Source organism: Anopheles marshallii (genome assembly GCF_943734725.1).
Source record: "Anopheles marshallii chromosome X unlocalized genomic scaffold, idAnoMarsDA_429_01 X_unloc_7, whole genome shotgun sequence".
Taxonomy (NCBI): domain Eukaryota; kingdom Metazoa; phylum Arthropoda; class Insecta; order Diptera; family Culicidae; genus Anopheles; species Anopheles marshallii.
This window is the reverse complement of record NW_026525920.1, coordinates 399977-418359: the sequence shown is the minus strand read 5'-3', so window position 1 is coordinate 418359 and position 18383 is coordinate 399977. Positions and strand designations below refer to the sequence as shown.

Sequence of the window (18383 nt, the reverse complement as noted above, 5' to 3'; positions counted from 1 at the left end):
CATTACCTACCACCCACCCTACCTCCTACCTACCACCCACCACCCCGTGTCAGCCATCCACCCACAACCTACCAGTCACCCATTACCTACCACCAACCCTACCACCCACCTACCACCCACCACCCCGTGTCAGCCACCCACCCACAACCTACCAGTTACCCATTACCTACCACCCACCCTACCTCCCACCTACCACCCACCACCCCGTGTCAGCCTCCCACCCACAACCTACCAGTCACCCATTACCTACCACCCACCCTACCTCCCACCTACCACCCACCACCCCGTGTCAGCCACCCACCCACAACCTACCAGTTACCCATAACCTACCACCCACCCTACCTCCCACCTACCACCCACCACCCCGTGTCAGCCACCCACCCACAACCTACCAGTCACCCATTACCTACCACCCACCCTACCTCCTACCTACCACCCACCACTCCGTGTCAGCCACCCACCCACAACCTACCAGTTACCCATAACCTACCACCCACCCTACCTCCCACCTACCACCCACCACCCCGTGTCAGCCATCCACCCACAACCTACCAGTCACCCATTACCTACCACCCACCCTACCTCCCACCTACCACCCACCACCCCGTTTCAGCCACCCACCCACAACCTACCAGTCACCCATTACCTACCACCCACCCTACCTCCCACCTACCACCCACCACCCCGTGTCAGCCTCCCACCCACAACCTACCAGTCACCCATTACCTACCACCCACCCTACCTCCTACCTACCACCCCGTGTCAGCCATCCACCCAAAACCTACCAGTCACCCATTACCTACTACCCACCCTACCTCCCACCTACCACCCACCACCCCGTGTCAGCCACCCACCCACAACCTACCAGTCACCCATTAACTACCACCCACCCTACCTCCCACCTACCACCCACCACCCCCTGTCAGCCATCCACCCACAACCTACCAGTCACCCATTACCTACCACCCACCCTACCTCCCACCTACCACCCACCACCCCGTGTCAGCCATCCACCCACAACCTACAAGTTACCCATAACCTACCACCCACCCTACCTCCCACCTACCACCCACCACCCCGTGTCAGCCACCCACCCACAACCTACCAGTCACCCATTACCTACCACCCACCCTACCTCCCACCTACCACCCACCACCCCGTGTCAGCCTCTCACCCACAACCTACCAGTTACCCATAACCTACCACCCACCCTACCTCCCACCTACCACCCACCACCCCCTGTCAGCCACCCACCCACAACCTACCAGTCACCCATTACCTACCACCCACCCTATCTCCCACCACCTCAGCCACCCACTGACCACCTACCAGTCAACTATTACCTACCACCCACCTTACCTCCCACCTACCACCCACCACCCCGTGTCAGCCATCCACCCACAACCTACCAGTCACCCATTACCTACCACCCACCCTACCTCCCACCTACCACCCACCACCCCGTGTCCGCCACCCACCCACAACCTACTAGTCACCCATTACCTACCACCCACCCTACCTCCCACCTACCACCCAGCACCCCGTGTCAGCCACCCACAACCTACCAGTCACCCATTACCTACCACCCACCCTACCTCCCACCACTTCAGCCACCCACCCACAACCTACCAGTCAACCATTACCTACCACCCACCCTACCTCCCACCTACCACCCACCACCCCGTGTCAGCCACCCACCCACAACCTACCAGTCACCCATTACCTACCACCCACCCTACCTCCCACCTACCACCCACAACCCCGTGTCAGCCATCCAACCACAACCTTCCAGTCACCCATTACCTACCACCCACCCTACCTCCTACCTACCACCCACCACCCCGTGTCAGCCATCCACCCACAACCTACCAGTCACCCATTACCTACCACCCACCCTACCTCCCACCTACCACCCACCACCCCGTGTCAGCCATCTACCCACAACCTACCAGTCACCCATTAACTACCACCCACCCTACCTTCCACCTACCACCCACCACCCCGTGTCAACCATCCACCCACAACCTACCAGTAACCCATTACCTACCACCCACCCTACCTCCCACCTACCACCCACCACCCCCTGTCAGCCATCCACCCACAACCTACCAGTCACCCATTACCTACCACCCACCCTACCTCCCACCTACCACCCACCACCCCGTGTCAGCCACCCACCCTCAACCTACCAGTTACCCATAACCTACCACCCACCCTACCTCCCACCAACCACCCACCACCCCCTGTCAGCCATCCACCCACAACCTACCAGTCACCCATTACCTACCACCCACCCTACCTCCCACCTACCACCCACCACCCCGTTTCAGCCACCCACCCACAACCTACCAGTCACCCATTACCTACCACCCACCATACCTCTTACCTACCGCCCACCACCCCGTGTCAGTCATCCACCCACAACCTACCAGTAACCCATTACCTACCATCCACCCTACCTCCCACCTACCACCCACCACTCCGTGTCAGCCACCCACCCACAACCTACCAGTCACCCATTACCTACCACCCACCCTACCTCCCACCACCTCAACCACCCACCCACAACCTACCAGTCAACCATTACCTACCACCCACCCTACCACCCACCTATCACCCACCACCCCCTGTCAGGAACCCACCCACAACCTCCCAGTCAACCATTACCTATCACCCACCCTACCTCCCACCTACCACCCACCACCCCGTGTCAGCCATCCACCCACAACCTACCAGTCACCCATTACCTACCACCCACCCTACCTCCTACCTACCACCCACCACCCCGTGTCAGCCATCCACCCACAACCTACCAGTCACCCATTACCTACCACCAACCCTACCACCCACCTACCACCCACCACCCCGTGTCAGCCACCCACCCACAACCTACCAGTTACCCATAACCTACCACCCACCCTACCTCCCACCTATCACCGACCACCCCGTGTCAGCCATCCACCCACAACCTACCAGTCACCCATTACCTACCACCCACCCTACCTCCTACCTACCACCCACCACCCCGTGTCAGCCACCCACCCACAACCTACCAGTCACCCATTACCTACCACCCACCCTACCTCCCACCTACCACCCACCACCCCGTGTCAGCCACCCACCCACAACCTACCAGTAACCCATTACCTACCACCCACCCTACCTCCTACCTACCATCCACCACCCCGTGTCAGCCACCCACCCACAACCTACCAGTCACCCATTACCTACCACCCACCCTACCTCCTACCTACCACCCACCACCCCGTGTCAGCCATCCACCCACAACCTACCAGTCACCCATTACCTACCACCCACCCTACCTCCCACCTACCACCCACCACCCCGTGTCAGCCACCCACCCACAACCTACCAGTCACCCATTACCTACCACCCACCCTACCTCCCACCTACCACCCACCACCCCCTGTCAGCCACCCACCCACAACCTACCAGTCACCCATTACCTACCACCCACCCTACCTCCCACCTACCACCCACCACCCCGTGTCAGCCTCCCACCCACAACCTACCAGTCACCCATTACCTACCACCCACCCTACCTCCCACCTACCACCCACCACCCCGTGTCAGCCACCCACCCACAACCTACCAGTAACCCATTACCTACCACCCACCCTACCTCCTACCTACCACCCACCACCCCGTGTCAGCCACCCACCCACAACCTACCAGTCACCCATTACCTACCACCCACCCTACCTCCTACCTACCACCCACCACCCCGTGTCAGCCATCCACCCACAACCTACCAGTCACCCATTACCTACCACCCACCCTACCTCCCACCTACCATCCTCCACCCCGTGTCAGCCTCTCACCCACAACCTACCAGTTACCCATAACCTACCACCCACCCTACCTCCCACCTACCACCCACCACCCCCTGTCAGCCACCCACCCACAACCTACCAGTCACCCATTACCTACCACCCACCCTACCTCCCACCACCTCAGCCACCCACCCACAACCTACCAGTCACCATTACCTACCACCCACCCTACCTCCCAACTACCACCCACCACCCCGTGTCAGCCACCCACCCACAACCTACCAGTCACCCATTACCTACCACCCACCCTACCTCCCACCTACTACCCACCACCCCGTGTCAGCCACCCACCCACAACCTACCAGTTACCCATAACCTACCACCCACCCTACCTCCCACCTACCACCCACCACCCCGTGTCAGCCATCCTCCCACAACCTACCAGTCACCCATTACCTACCACCCACCTTACCTCCCACCTACCACCCACCACCCCGTGTCAGCCACCCACCCACAACCTACCAGTCACCCATTACCTACCACCCACCCTACCTCCTACCTACCACCCACCACCCCGTGTCAGCCACCCACCCACAACCTACCAGTCACCCATTCCCTACCACCCACCCTACCACCCACCACCCCGTGTCAGCCATCCACCCACAACCTACCAGTCACCCATTACCTACCACCCACCCTACCTCCCACCTACTACCCACCACCCCGTGTCAGCCACCCACCCACAACCTACCAGTTACCCATAACCTACCACCCACCCTACCTCCCACCTACCACCCACCAACCCGTGTCAGCCATCCTCCCACAACCTACCAGTCACCCATTACCTACCACCCACCCTACCTCCTACCTACCACCCACCACCCCCTGTCAGCCACCCACCCACAACCTACCAGTCACCCATTACCTACCACCCACCCTACCTCCCACCTACCACCCACCACCCCGTGTCAGCCACCCACCCACAACCTACCAGTCACCCATTAACTACCACCCACCCTACCTCCCACCTACCACCCACCACCCCGTGTCAACCACCCACCCACAACCTACCAGTAACCCATTACCTACCACCCACCCTACCTCCTACCTACCACCCACCACCCCGTGTCAACCATCCACCCACAACCTACCAGTCACCCATTACCAACCACCCACCCTACCTCCTACCTACCACCCACCACCCCGTGTCAGCCATCCACCCACAACCTACCAGTCACCCATTACCTACCACCCACCCTACCTCCCACCTACCACCCACCACCCCGTGTCAGCCACCCACCCACAACCTACCAGTCACCCATTACCTACCACCCACCCTACCTCCCACCTACCATCCTCCACCCCGTGTCAGCCTCTCACCCACAACCTACCAGTTAACCATAACCTACCACCCACCCTACCTCCCACCTACCACCCACCACCCCGTGTCAGCCTCCCACCCACAACCTACCAGTCACCCATTACCTACCACCCACCTTACCTCCCACCTACCACCCACCACCCCGTGTCAGCCACCCACCCACAACCTACCAGTAACCCATTACCTACCACCCACCCTACCTCCTACCTACCACCCACCACCCCGTGTCAGCCACCCACCCACAACCTACCAGTCACCCATTACCTACCACCCACCCTACCTCCTACCTACCACCCACCACCCCGTGTCAGCCATCCACCCACAACCTACCAGTCACCCATTACCTACCACCCACCCTACCTCCCACCTACCATCCTCCACCCCGTGTCAGCCTCTCACCCACAACCTACCAGTTACCCATAACCTACCACCCACCCTACCTCCCACCTACCACCCACCACCCCCTGTCAGCCACCCACCCACAACCTACCAGTCACCCATTACCTACCACCCACCCTACCTCCCACCACCTCAGCCACCCACCCACAACCTACCAGTCACCATTACCTACCACCCACCCTACCTCCCAACTACCACCCACCACCCCGTGTCAGCCACCCACCCACAACCTACCAGTCACCCATTACCTACCACCCACCCTACCTCCCACCTACTACCCACCACCCCGTGTCAGCCACCCACCCACAACCTACCAGTTACCCATAACCTACCACCCACCCTACCTCCCACCTACCACCCACCACCCCGTGTCAGCCATCCTCCCACAACCTACCAGTCACCCATTACCTACCACCCACCCTACCTCCTACCTACCACCCACCACCCCCTGTCAGCCACCCACCCACAACCTACCAGTCACCCATTACCTACCACCCACCCTACCTCCTACCTACCACCCACCACCCCGTGTCAGCCACCCACCCACAACCTACCAGTCACCCATTCCCTACCACCCACCCTACCACCCACCACCCCGTGTCAGCCATCCACCCACAACCTACCAGTCACCCATTACCTACCACCCACCCTACCTCCCACCTACCACCCACCACCCCGTGTCAGCCACCCACCCACAACCTACCAGTTACCCATAACCTACCACCCACCCTACCTCCCACCTACCACCCACCAACCCGTGTCAGCCATCCTCCCACAACCTACCAGTCACCCATTACCTACCACCCACCCTACCTCCTACCTACCACCCACCACCCCCTGTCAGCCACCCACCCACAACCTACCAGTCACCCATTACCTACCACCCACCCTACCTCCCACCTACCACCCACCACCCCGTGTCAGCCACCCACCCACAACCTACCAGTCACCCATTAACTACCACCCACCCTACCTCCCACCTACCACCCACCACCCCGTGTCAACCACCCACCCACAACCTACCAGTAACCCATTACCTACCACCCACCCTACCTCCTACCTACCACCCACCACCCCGTGTCAACCATCCACCCACAACCTACCAGTCACCCATTACCAACCACCCACCCTACCTCCCACCTACCACCCACCACCCCCTGTCAGCCATCCACCCACAACCTACCAGTCACCCATTACCTACCACCCACCCTACCTCCCACCTACCACCCACCACCCCGTGTCTGCCATCCACCCATAACCTACCAGTCACCCATTACCTACCACCCACCCTACCTCCCACCACCTCAGCCACCCACCCACAACCTACCAGTCAACCATTACCTACCACCCACCCTACCTCCCACCTACCCCCCACCACCCCGTGTCAGCCATCCACCCACAACCTACCAGTCACCCATTACCTACCACCCACCCTACCTCCTACCTACCACCCACCACCCCGTGTCAGCCATCCACCCACAACCTACCAGTCACCCATTACCTACCACCAACCCTACCACCCACCACCCCGTGTCAGCCACCCACCCACAACCTACCAGTTACCCATTACCTACCACCCACCCTACCTCCCACCTACCACCCACCACCCCGTGTCAGCCTCCCACCCACAACCTACCAGTCACCCATTACCTACCACCCACCCTACCTCCCACCTACCACCCACCACCCCGTGTCAGCCACCCACCCACAAACCTACCAGTAACCCATTACCTACCACCCACCCTACCTCCCACCACCTCAGCCACCCACCCACAACCTACCAGTCAACCATTACCTACCACCCACCCTACCTCCCACCTACCCCCCACCACCCCGTGTCAGCCATCCACCCACAACCTACCAGTCACCCATTACCTACCACCCACCCTACCTCCTACCTACCACCCACCACTCCGTGTCAGCCATCCACCCACAACCTACCAGTCACCCATTACCTACCACCCACCCTACCTCCCACCTACCACCCACCACCCCGTGTCAGCCACCCACCCACAACCTACCAGTCAACCATTACCTACCACCCACCCTACCTCCCACCTACCCCCCACCACCCCGTGTCAGCCATCCACCCACAACCTACCAGTCACCCATTACCTACCACCCACCCTACCTCCTACCTACCACCCACCACCCCGTGTCAGCCATCCACCCACAACCTACCAGTCACCCATTACCTACCACCCACCCTACCTCCCACCTACCACCCACCACCCCGTGTCAGCCACCCACCCACAACCTACCAGTCACCCATTACCTACCACCCACCCTACCTCCCACCTACCACCCACCACCCCGTGTCAGCCACCCACCCACAACCTACCAGTAACCCATTACCTACCACCCACCCTACCTCCCACCTACCACCCACCACCCCGTGTCAGCCACCCACCCACAACCTACCAGTAACCCATTACCTACCACCCACCCTACCTCCTACCTACCACCCACCACCCCGTGTCAGCCACCCACCCACAACCTACCAGTTACCCATAACCTACCACCCACCCTACCTCCCACCTACCACCCACCACCCCGTGTCAGCCACCCACCCACAACCTACCAGTCACCCATTACCTACCACCCACCCTACCTCCCACCTACCACCCACCACCCCGTGTCTGCCATCCACCCATAACCTACCAGTCACCCATTACCTACCACCCACCCTACCTCCCACCACCTCAGCCACCCACCCACAACCTACCAGTCAACCATTACCTACCACCCACCCTACCTCCCACCTACCCCCCACCACCCCGTGTCAGCCATCCACCCACAACCTACCAGTCACCCATTACCTACCACCCACCCTACCTCCTACCTACCACCCACCACCCCGTGTCAGCCATCCACCCACAACCTACCAGTCACCCATTACCTACCACCAACCCTACCACCCACCACCCCGTGTCTGCCACCCACCCACAACCTACCAGTTACCCATTACCTACCACCCACCCTACCTCCCACCTACCACCCACCACCCCGTGTCAGCCTCCCACCCACAACCTACCAGTCACCCATTACCTACCACCCACCCTACCTCCCACCTACCACCCACCACCCCGTGTCAGCCACCCACCCACAACCTACCAGTAACCCATTACCTACCACCCACCCTACCTCCCACCTACCACCCACCACCCCGTGTCAGCCATCCACCCACAACCTACCAGTCACCCATTACCTACCACCCACCCTACCTCCTACCTACCACCCACCACCCCGTGTCAGCCATCCACCCACAACCTACCAGTCACCCATTACCTACCACCAACCCTACCACCCACCTACCACCCACCACCCCGTGTCAGCCACCCACCCACAACCTACCAGTTACCCATTACCTACCACCCACCCTACCTCCCACCTACCACCCACCACCCCGTGTCAGCCTCCCACCCACAACCTACCAGTCACCCATTACCTACCACCCACCCTACCTCCCACCTACCACCCACCACCCCGTGTCAGCCACCCACCCACAACCTACCAGTTACCCATAACCTACCACCCACCCTACCTCCCACCTACCACCCACCACCCCGTGTCAGCCACCCACCCACAACCTACCAGTCACCCATTACCTACCACCCACCCTACCTCCCACCTACCACCCACCACCCCGTGTCTGCCATCCACCCATAACCTACCAGTCACCCATTACCTACCACCCACCCTACCTCCCACCACCTCAGCCACCCACCCACAACCTACCAGTCAACCATTACCTACCACCCACCCTACCTCCCACCTACCCCCCACCACCCCGTGTCAGCCATCCACCCACAACCTACCAGTTACCCATTACCTACCACCCACCCTACCTCCCACCTACCACCCACCACCCCGTGTCAGCCATCCACCCACAACCTACCAGTCACCCATTACCTACCACCCACCCTACCTCCCACCTACCACCCACCACCCCGTGTCTGCCATCCACCCATAACCTACCAGTCACCCATTACCTACCACCCACCCTACCTCCCACCACCTCAGCCGCCCACCCACAACCTACCAGTCAACCATTACCTACCACCCACCCTAACTCCCAGCTACCACCCACCACCCCGTGTCAGCCACCCACCCACAACCTACCAGTCACCCATTACCTACCACCCACCCTACCTCCCACCTACCACCCACCACCCCGTGTCAGCCACCCACCCACAACCTACCCATTACCTACCACCCACCCTACCTCCCACCTACCACCCACCACCCCCTGTCAGCCACCCACCCACAACCTACCAGTCACCCATTACCTACCACCCACCCTACCTCCCACCTACCACCCACCACCCCGTGTCAGCCTCCCACCCACAACCTACCAGTCACCCATTACCTACCACCCACCCTACCTCCCACCTACCACCCACCACCCCGTGTCAGCCATCCACCCACAACCTACCAGTAACCCATTACCTACCACCCACCCTACCTCCCACCTACCACCCACCACCCCGTGTCAGCCATCCACCCACAACCTACCAGTCACCCATTACCTACCACCCACCCTACCTCCTACCTACCACCCACCACCCCGTGTCAGCCACCCACCCACAACCTACCAGTCACCCATTACCTACCACCCACCACCCCGTGTCAGCCATCCACCCACAACCTACCAGTCACCCATTACCTACCACCCACCCTACCTCCCACCTACCACCCACCACCCCGTGTCTGCCATCCACCCATAACCTACCAGTCACCCATTACCTACCACCCACCCTACCTCCCACCACCTCAGCCACCCACCCACAACCTACCAGTCAACCATTACCTACCACCCACCCTACCTCCTACCTACCACCCACCTACCCGTGTCAGCCATCCACCCACAACCTACCAGTCACCCATTACCTACCACCCACCCTACCTCCCACCACTTCAAACACCCACCCACAACCTACCAGTCAACCATTACCTACCACCCACCCTACCTCCCACCTACCACCCACCACCCCGTGTCAGCCACCCACCCACAACCTACCAGTCACCCATTACCTACCACCCACCCTACCTTCCACCTACCACCCACCACCCCGTGTCAGCCATCCACCCACAACCTACCAGTCACCCATTACCTACCACCCGCATTACCTCCCCAACAAGCAATCGGGGTGAATTTCGAGTGAATTTTGAGCTCTGGTCCGTCAGCGGCCCGATGGAAGTCATTATATGGCGAGATCCTGAGGGGTCTCATTCATGCACACAGTGGGCCTTCCCCAACAAATTTATTAAAATTTATTTTTTAATTTTTTTATTATTTAATTATTTTTATTTTTCAATAATAAATATTAGTTTACAATTTTTCTTATTTTAAGGTTACTTTTACAATCATTACATAGCATAATTAATTTTAATACAGATGTTGTTAATAATTATTAATAAATAAACTTAATAACAATGTCAATTGTAAAAATTATTTGCTTCTGTCGATAGTTTGCAATTTGAAATTACGTTCTTTAAATGATACTTAGTAAGATTAGTGGATAATTGCAAATATTGTATGTAACATTTACACAATATATGTAATATTGTATGTACAATATTTCTATTATTATATAACCTAAATTTTCGCACAAAAGGTTTGGAAGCCGTGTTGAATGGTAGCTTCAAAGATCCTCGATGATCGGAATATTAACTAGAGCACCGAGTAGTTGATTCCGTCAATATGATGGATGACGGCATGAAAATTGTCCCAACACTCGTAATCGCTGCGCATTCGGTCGTACCACAAGTGGATCGGTTGGCTTTCCATATAGGCTGTCGTACTAGTACTTTCAATGCAATTGGTGTCACACAAAATCACCTACAATAAACGAAAAATAAAATGGAGTGAAGAAAGTGCTTGTACAATCTCGAATAGCATAAATCAGAAGAGGTAAATGGTTACTTTTATTTGCATTACCTGTTTTGGGTAGAGTTGTAAATTCCAAAAGAAAAAAAAAGACCCGCGTTGCTTGAGTCATCTTTTCTAACGCATGTACCAACGAAAGTCGCGCCGTATTTAATCCTACGTGGAAAGTGGTCCATGCTTCATTCTCTCTTCCTTTCAATGCAACCACAACAGCTGTTGTCGTATCGTGTACATCTACACTGAAATGAAAACAATAAAGAAAACATACGCATGCTCATCATCTTTAGCAAACACTTTTGGCACGTTAAATGAAACATATTACAAGCTTGAAGGTAACGATCGATACCATATCGGTCGTTTACGTATGAAACGCGATCATTGCTATGTATCTGCCGGATGAGCGTGTTCGCTGTAATTGAAATTAATAGTAAATATTAATATGGTGGGTTGATGGGTTTTTAACAACGCACGACTCTACCAGTGCTAATATTATTATCTCGCCTACCTGGTCATATCAGGCTGTTTTTTTCAACCTGTAGCGGATGTTACAGCAAGCGTATAGGAAGCGTACAAAGTTTCGCATCCAGCAAACAGATCTTTCCATATCCTGTCTCGTCAATTTGGCACCCCTTCTCTATTTATTCTTTCCGGCTATTCTACGCTTATTCGTTATTCCTGTCCTGTACCGCCAATCGGGCACCCAGCAGCAAGGCCGAATCTGGCATACAATAATACGGAAACCACAGAAACTTAACTAGACAGCTAAAACAGAATTTCCACAAGGACTGTCTACACAGCAACGCGATCCTCGCTGCGCTTAGTCAATGGGTACAAATCCTAACCCTCCTACGCCTACACTCTCTATCCGTCTTCCGCTAACGCTTAAACTACCCGAGACCAACGCGTTAGTCCGGTATATATGCGAGCAAAATTCAGCTAAAACTGAATTTCCACATGGACTGTCTAGATAGCAACGCAATCCTCGCTGCGCTTAGTCAACGGGTACAAATCCTAACCCTCCTACGCCTACACTCTCTATCCTTCTTCCGCTAACGCTTAAACTACCCGAGACCAACGCGTTAGTCCGGTATATATGCGAGCAAAATTCAGCCAACAACAAAATCTATCTTCAAACTCCAACGTGTACGCCTCGTGTTCGTGAGAAAAGGATTATTAAAAAAAGTTGTGGCAACAGAGCTTCATGCTTGGTTTAAAACATTTCCTTAAAGTGTTTTGTAGCTATTGGATGTGTACGCTGCTAAAAAGTGATCGTGAATATCATTTTTATTTATGTTGTATAGTGCTCCTGTAAGTAGAAGTGAGAGAAGCATCATATGCTATGTTACATGATCTTGCTGGATTTATGAATTACCTGTTTTATAAACTGTATTTCAAGCTGCATCATGTCCGCGCCAAAGAAAGATAACCGAATGAAGGAGCCAGCTTCATTAGGAGATTCTATTTCATTACTCCCTCCTTCGATGTCATCGAATGCAAATATAACGCGAATGCTGGAATATAAGGTACGGTATTAGAAATATGAAACATGACGGATTAAATTAACTACAACTAAAATTTTCTTCATACCAGCAATTCATATCTGCCAATGTCACTGTCTGTGTTGATCCTCCGACCCCTGTGCCAACGGTGGTACATTTGCCATTGCAATCTAATGCTAATCTGCTACAGCACGTTGGTGGGAAACGTGTACACGCTGGGAGCTCTATTCCGATGTTACAACGCAAGCCATTGAAAACCATCCAACAAGGATTGATCCAGGATAAGTCAGCGTCAACCAAAGGATTGAATGAAATACCACAGCAGCAACGGAAGCCGACAAGTGAGCGTGGAGTGGCCAATAGTTTGGCACATCAAGACCCTGCCACGGATGTTTTATTTCACTCCGACGATGCGAGCAGTAGTGCAACATCACCGGTGCGTAAGTCGTGCAAGACAAACAATCACTTTCAGCCAGGGTTGCAGCAAGTTCCTTTAGCGAATCGTTCTACACCATCTACAGCATTGTTGTTAAGCTCATGTGATACCGCGAGTAGGATTCCAGTGCCGCTACGGAAGCCGTCTAGTGAACCGAGTGCAAACAATTTGGCGAGCCCGCTTGAGTCCCTCACCCTAACAGAGGGAGAAAAGATTATATTGAGAGAAGTGTTGATAATCAAGCGTCAGATATCAATGATGCAAGCGGTACAAGACAAAATCATGAATGTTGTAGTACCAATTGAGAATAGCGACAGGCATGCGGATTTTAATTTTAAAAGAATTTCAAATCTAGAAGAACTGAAACGGATGGAAGAAAATTTAAATGACCGCAACTTTTTTGACAGTATCATAACCGGAATCAATAGGATATTAACCCATCAGGAAGCGAAGAATAGAATGCACGAGGCGTTAGATATAATTTTTGAACCAACTTTCCTAACGCTATGTAGCTGGACTGGGCAAGGAAAGTTGGGCGAAAAGATTGCATTTAGGGCCTATCATAATGTATTGAAATTGTTTCAAAGCATTGCCCGCAATAGATTTGCAGTAGAAGTCGATAGCAAATATGTTGAAGCTTTTTTTACGAATAAGTTAAAACATGCGCAAAGTAGAATTAATTTAGCAGGCGTAAGAAAAACTACTTGCCACGATCGTCATAAGAAATAATTACATTTTGATGATTTGGACTATCGCACTATATAAGGTTTGATATAAATTAATTCATATTCCACGCAAATGTTCTGTTACTTTTAAAACTGTATATTTTATGAGTAAATTGATTTCTATCCCTTTTCTATCCAAATCATATGATAGCCATATACAAAAGAAACATTTTATTTTTATTTATTAATCCATTATGACGAAACTTGCCATTTATGATTATGGTTTCCTATTATAATAATATAATCAAACAAATCAGTAATAAAACCACAACAAATAATTTTCCATAAACATAAACTATTGCTTTTATTATCTTAAAGTGTGTAACAGTGGGATGAATAACATTAGATTAGAGCTTCTCGTATCTATAGCAACTAATTTGCATTTTATATCTTCAATGGTAAATTCAGAAACTGTTGGTGAAATATCATATGTGTAAGCCTCATAAATGTTTTTCATCCATGGCGAGGAGTAAAACGTGTATGATTCTAATATTTCACAGAAATGTTGCCCATAAATCTTGATGGTATTCGATCCTTCTATGCAACTGCAATATTGCACTATGAAATCATCTTTCGTTAGAAACCACGCGTCTTTATCATTTGCTCGCAAAACAAAATCGGAACTTACAAATAAAATGTCATCATTAACATTATGTTTAATTGCTGGGAACTTCTTTGGTTCCGTGGTGTTGGAAGCTGCGTCTAAATAGTTTAACTCTAATATTCTGTTCACGGTTTGTGGTAAGCTTTTATAACCGTGTCGAGGTAGACTTTTTAAAACTTGCAGCTTATTTTCAAATGGATATGATGAAAAGGTGTTCAAAGGACCAAAGTGGCAAACATCATCATACATATGTACCAAATTATGAACATTGCTCGACATGTAGGATTCACCATAAATCGAAGCAAACTCTCTGACGAATTGCGTCAGCATGCAACCTGCTTGCTGCCAATATTCATTATAATAATTAGAAGAAAATAATGTAATTGCACAATAATAAAGCATGAAATGCTCATACTCTCGAGGTGAAATATAACGTTTTAAAACTATGGGGCTAGCATATCGCAAAAAGTTCGCAAACTCACTAGCTTTCCAGTGCTTCACATATTCTATCCGGCGCAGCTTTCGATGACATTCAGAAGGGAGTTTTATCTGTAGTATAACGTTGGATATTTCTTTACACGTTTCCTTCGACCATTTGGTACCGTTGGGTCTACGTTTGCCGGTTTTCCATATGATAAGCAGCTTGCGTGTTACTCCTAAATCGCTTATGTGCAGTTGATCAGAAACAGGAACTTGTTTGATCAAATCAAATTCGGGTATATCAAAAAGAGGCGTCCGTTCTTTGTGGTGAGCACCGTAGAGATAATTTCTGAAGATTTCATCCGTTCGGCCAACCGCATCGACTGACGTAAAATACACCACCCGAAAGCCATGGTGATATTCTCCTAAGACTGTACATTTATGACAACCACTTTTGGCATTATAGTTTGCAGTGCCTGAAAGAGAAAAGAGAAATCCATGCAAAACAAATTAATAAAGCATATTCATACATCATTTACCATTCGTTATTATTTTACCTTTGATAAATGCACGGGCTGGAGAGTCCGCAATAAAGGCACGCACGCGTATTTGGATTAGTTTGTCAGCAATGATGATTCCATTTTCCATTAAGTCCTTCAGTTCTGTGACAAACGGACGTAAATACTCTTCTGTAGAAAGTGGCTTGGTTGATCCGCAGAAAATGGCTACAATCATGCAGGGTATGTTCGGTTCTTCTTGTATATTGATCAGAATGGGCCAAAACTGTGTTGGGCCGCTATTATGCAGCGGAAGACCATCGATGGACACGTTAAGAGAGAACGATGTCGTTTTTGGTTGAACACGTCTTTAAATTAACAAATTTTAAACATATAAAAACATTTGCATAAGTAAAAGGTAATGTAGTTAAATACTCGAACAGAAATTATTCAACTCACCCAAAATATTTCAGTAAACATGTCGCAATTCCGTGGTACCAATACTCGCCTCCCGCTATACGCACTATTTGCTGAGCACCAGGTTGGGTTTGTAGTAGAGTTCGTGCATCCTTTGGAAATTTAAACTGCGTTTTCTTGCGTAGTATCTCTAACAACCCATTCAGCGCTTGGTGCGTTTGATGTGTGCTCAATGCCCAACATCTGATGCATTCTTGAATTTCAACTCCGTCCCACTTAGAAGCAGGCACAGTTGACGGGTAACTTTCCACAAAATTTTCGTTTTCACTTTCGTCACTATCGTCTTCAATGGTTACCCAATGCTGCACATCATCGTCTTCAGAATCGTAATCTGAAACATCTTCATTCGCTAGTTCCGCCGAACTGTCAACTTCCGGTTCGTCAACATGTATCTCTGAAGCAGAAGATGAGTCGTTTACACCTGGAAAATTATAATATTAACAAAGTTTAGTATATAAAGTCTTATTGACTGTAACCTATCAATATAAACATAATTGTACTCACTTTCGTTCAATAAACCAATGGCCATGGACTCCTGAATGCTGCTAGCATTTACTGCATTGCTTATCTCCGACGTGCTTCTTAGATCCGCTCTGCTGCTAATGCCGAACAGCTCGCGTTCTAAGATAGCATCGTTAGTAGCGGCAATTTTATACACTGATCCGGTTTTACGGAACTTTCTGGCCGACATGTTAACAACCACTTTGCAAAATAATACCACTCGTGGAAATAGCACAGTCAAGTAAAAGTAATTACAATATCACGAACCACAGACAGAAATCGAGACTATTACAAAACACTTTATGAACTTTACTGCACAGATGCGAATCGCCAAATGAAGAATGCTCCAAAAATATTCCTTTATATAGCGTGCAGATTGCAGAACGAACAGTTCAAGCGCCAAAAAACTACCTGAATTATCTCTCTAAAAAAACTGCCACCTCTACTCAACTACCCGTTGATGGTCTAAACTTATTCCATAGTGAGTAAGAGAAAGCATCATCAGTCCGATAATTGAATGCTGGAATACCAACCATCGAGATCCAGTACCCTTAGTCGGAGACTTTATAAAGCTTGATAGAAACTGGTACCAGTACTGTACCTGTTCGTACCAGTAGCAACTGGTACAGAATGGTTGGATACAATGCAACAAACTGAATGAATGAATAATTCGGTAAAGTGTTACAAAACTAATAATGAATAATAAACATATCATCCTATGTTTATTTTTAACTGACCGCAATCAGCAACCTCATTACTGTTCATACCTCTTCTCTTCTACCCGTGGAGATTTTTTGTGCTTTACATTGCACCCAAATGAGACTGAGGCAGTACCGCCATAGCCCATTTAGTTTCTTTGTTTACGTTCAATTTCTTTTAACACATTATCATAATTTTAAGGGTAGAGATTAGCAAATTAACATTAAACGACAATAATTTCCTAAGATACATCCTTACGATAAACCAATGACATATTCTTAACTGATGTATATTGAAGAGTTATTGATATGATATGAGAAACCACGCAACTTGAACATCAATAAGCAGTAAAATTGTATACATATTATGAACAGATCAACCAAGGAACTTTTGTGTTCACTTACTAACGATTGAAAAATATAGTATTCACTTACCAAAGCATATGGTGCGTCGTCATTGGGCAAGCCACAGTCTTGAACCAGCAAGCAAGTTCCCAGTCTTGAATCATATTGTGCCACGTATTGTCGATTTTACGGTTGTGGCCTTGGTCGGTTACCAGAAGAATCTGCAATACTTTATTTTGGCGATACCATACTGGAACCTAAAAAGGGAACAATAGTTAACAATAGAGTAAACATGTTATTAATTCTAATGCCACGTAATCTTACATGGATGTGAATGCTATTAACACAATCATTACCTTCGTCAAAGGACGTACCGTAACCTTAACCCGTATGGTAAGAAAAGATGGCTTCGGTGTCCATTATATGTTTTTCTATGCCATATCCGATCACATGATTCACAGTGCCGAAACTTGCTTGTTCCAACCATTTAATGGGACTGAGCCTGAATCATTCTTCACATAATTTAACTCCATAAAACCATAAACCATCGATCTTCACTGCTGCAGTTGCAGCATGGTAGCATGGCATGGCATCAGAACTGAGCTGCTTTCGTTGTAGGTGGTTTCGTTACACCTAAAAGAACAATCACAAGAAAAGAAAACAATGTTTAGCCGTTAGATGTAATAATTAGTCAATTGAACTACAATTTCACCTTAG

General features: G+C 51.2%; 1 protein-coding gene across 1 annotated transcript; it reads right to left on the bottom strand.

Annotated features, from left to right (window-relative positions):
• Positions 1-15393: 15393 nt before the first annotated feature.
• Positions 15394-17779, bottom strand: LOC128717596 (uncharacterized). The gene is made up of 7 exons (XM_053811455.1): positions 17757-17779; positions 17173-17243; positions 16419-16516; positions 16105-16337; positions 15706-16013; positions 15524-15624; positions 15394-15420 (listed from the first exon to the last, which is right to left on the bottom strand). Exons 1-7 carry the CDS (start codon positions 17777-17779, stop codon positions 15394-15396), a joined length of 861 nt encoding a protein of 286 aa, XP_053667430.1.
• Positions 17780-18383: the final 604 nt, after the last annotated feature.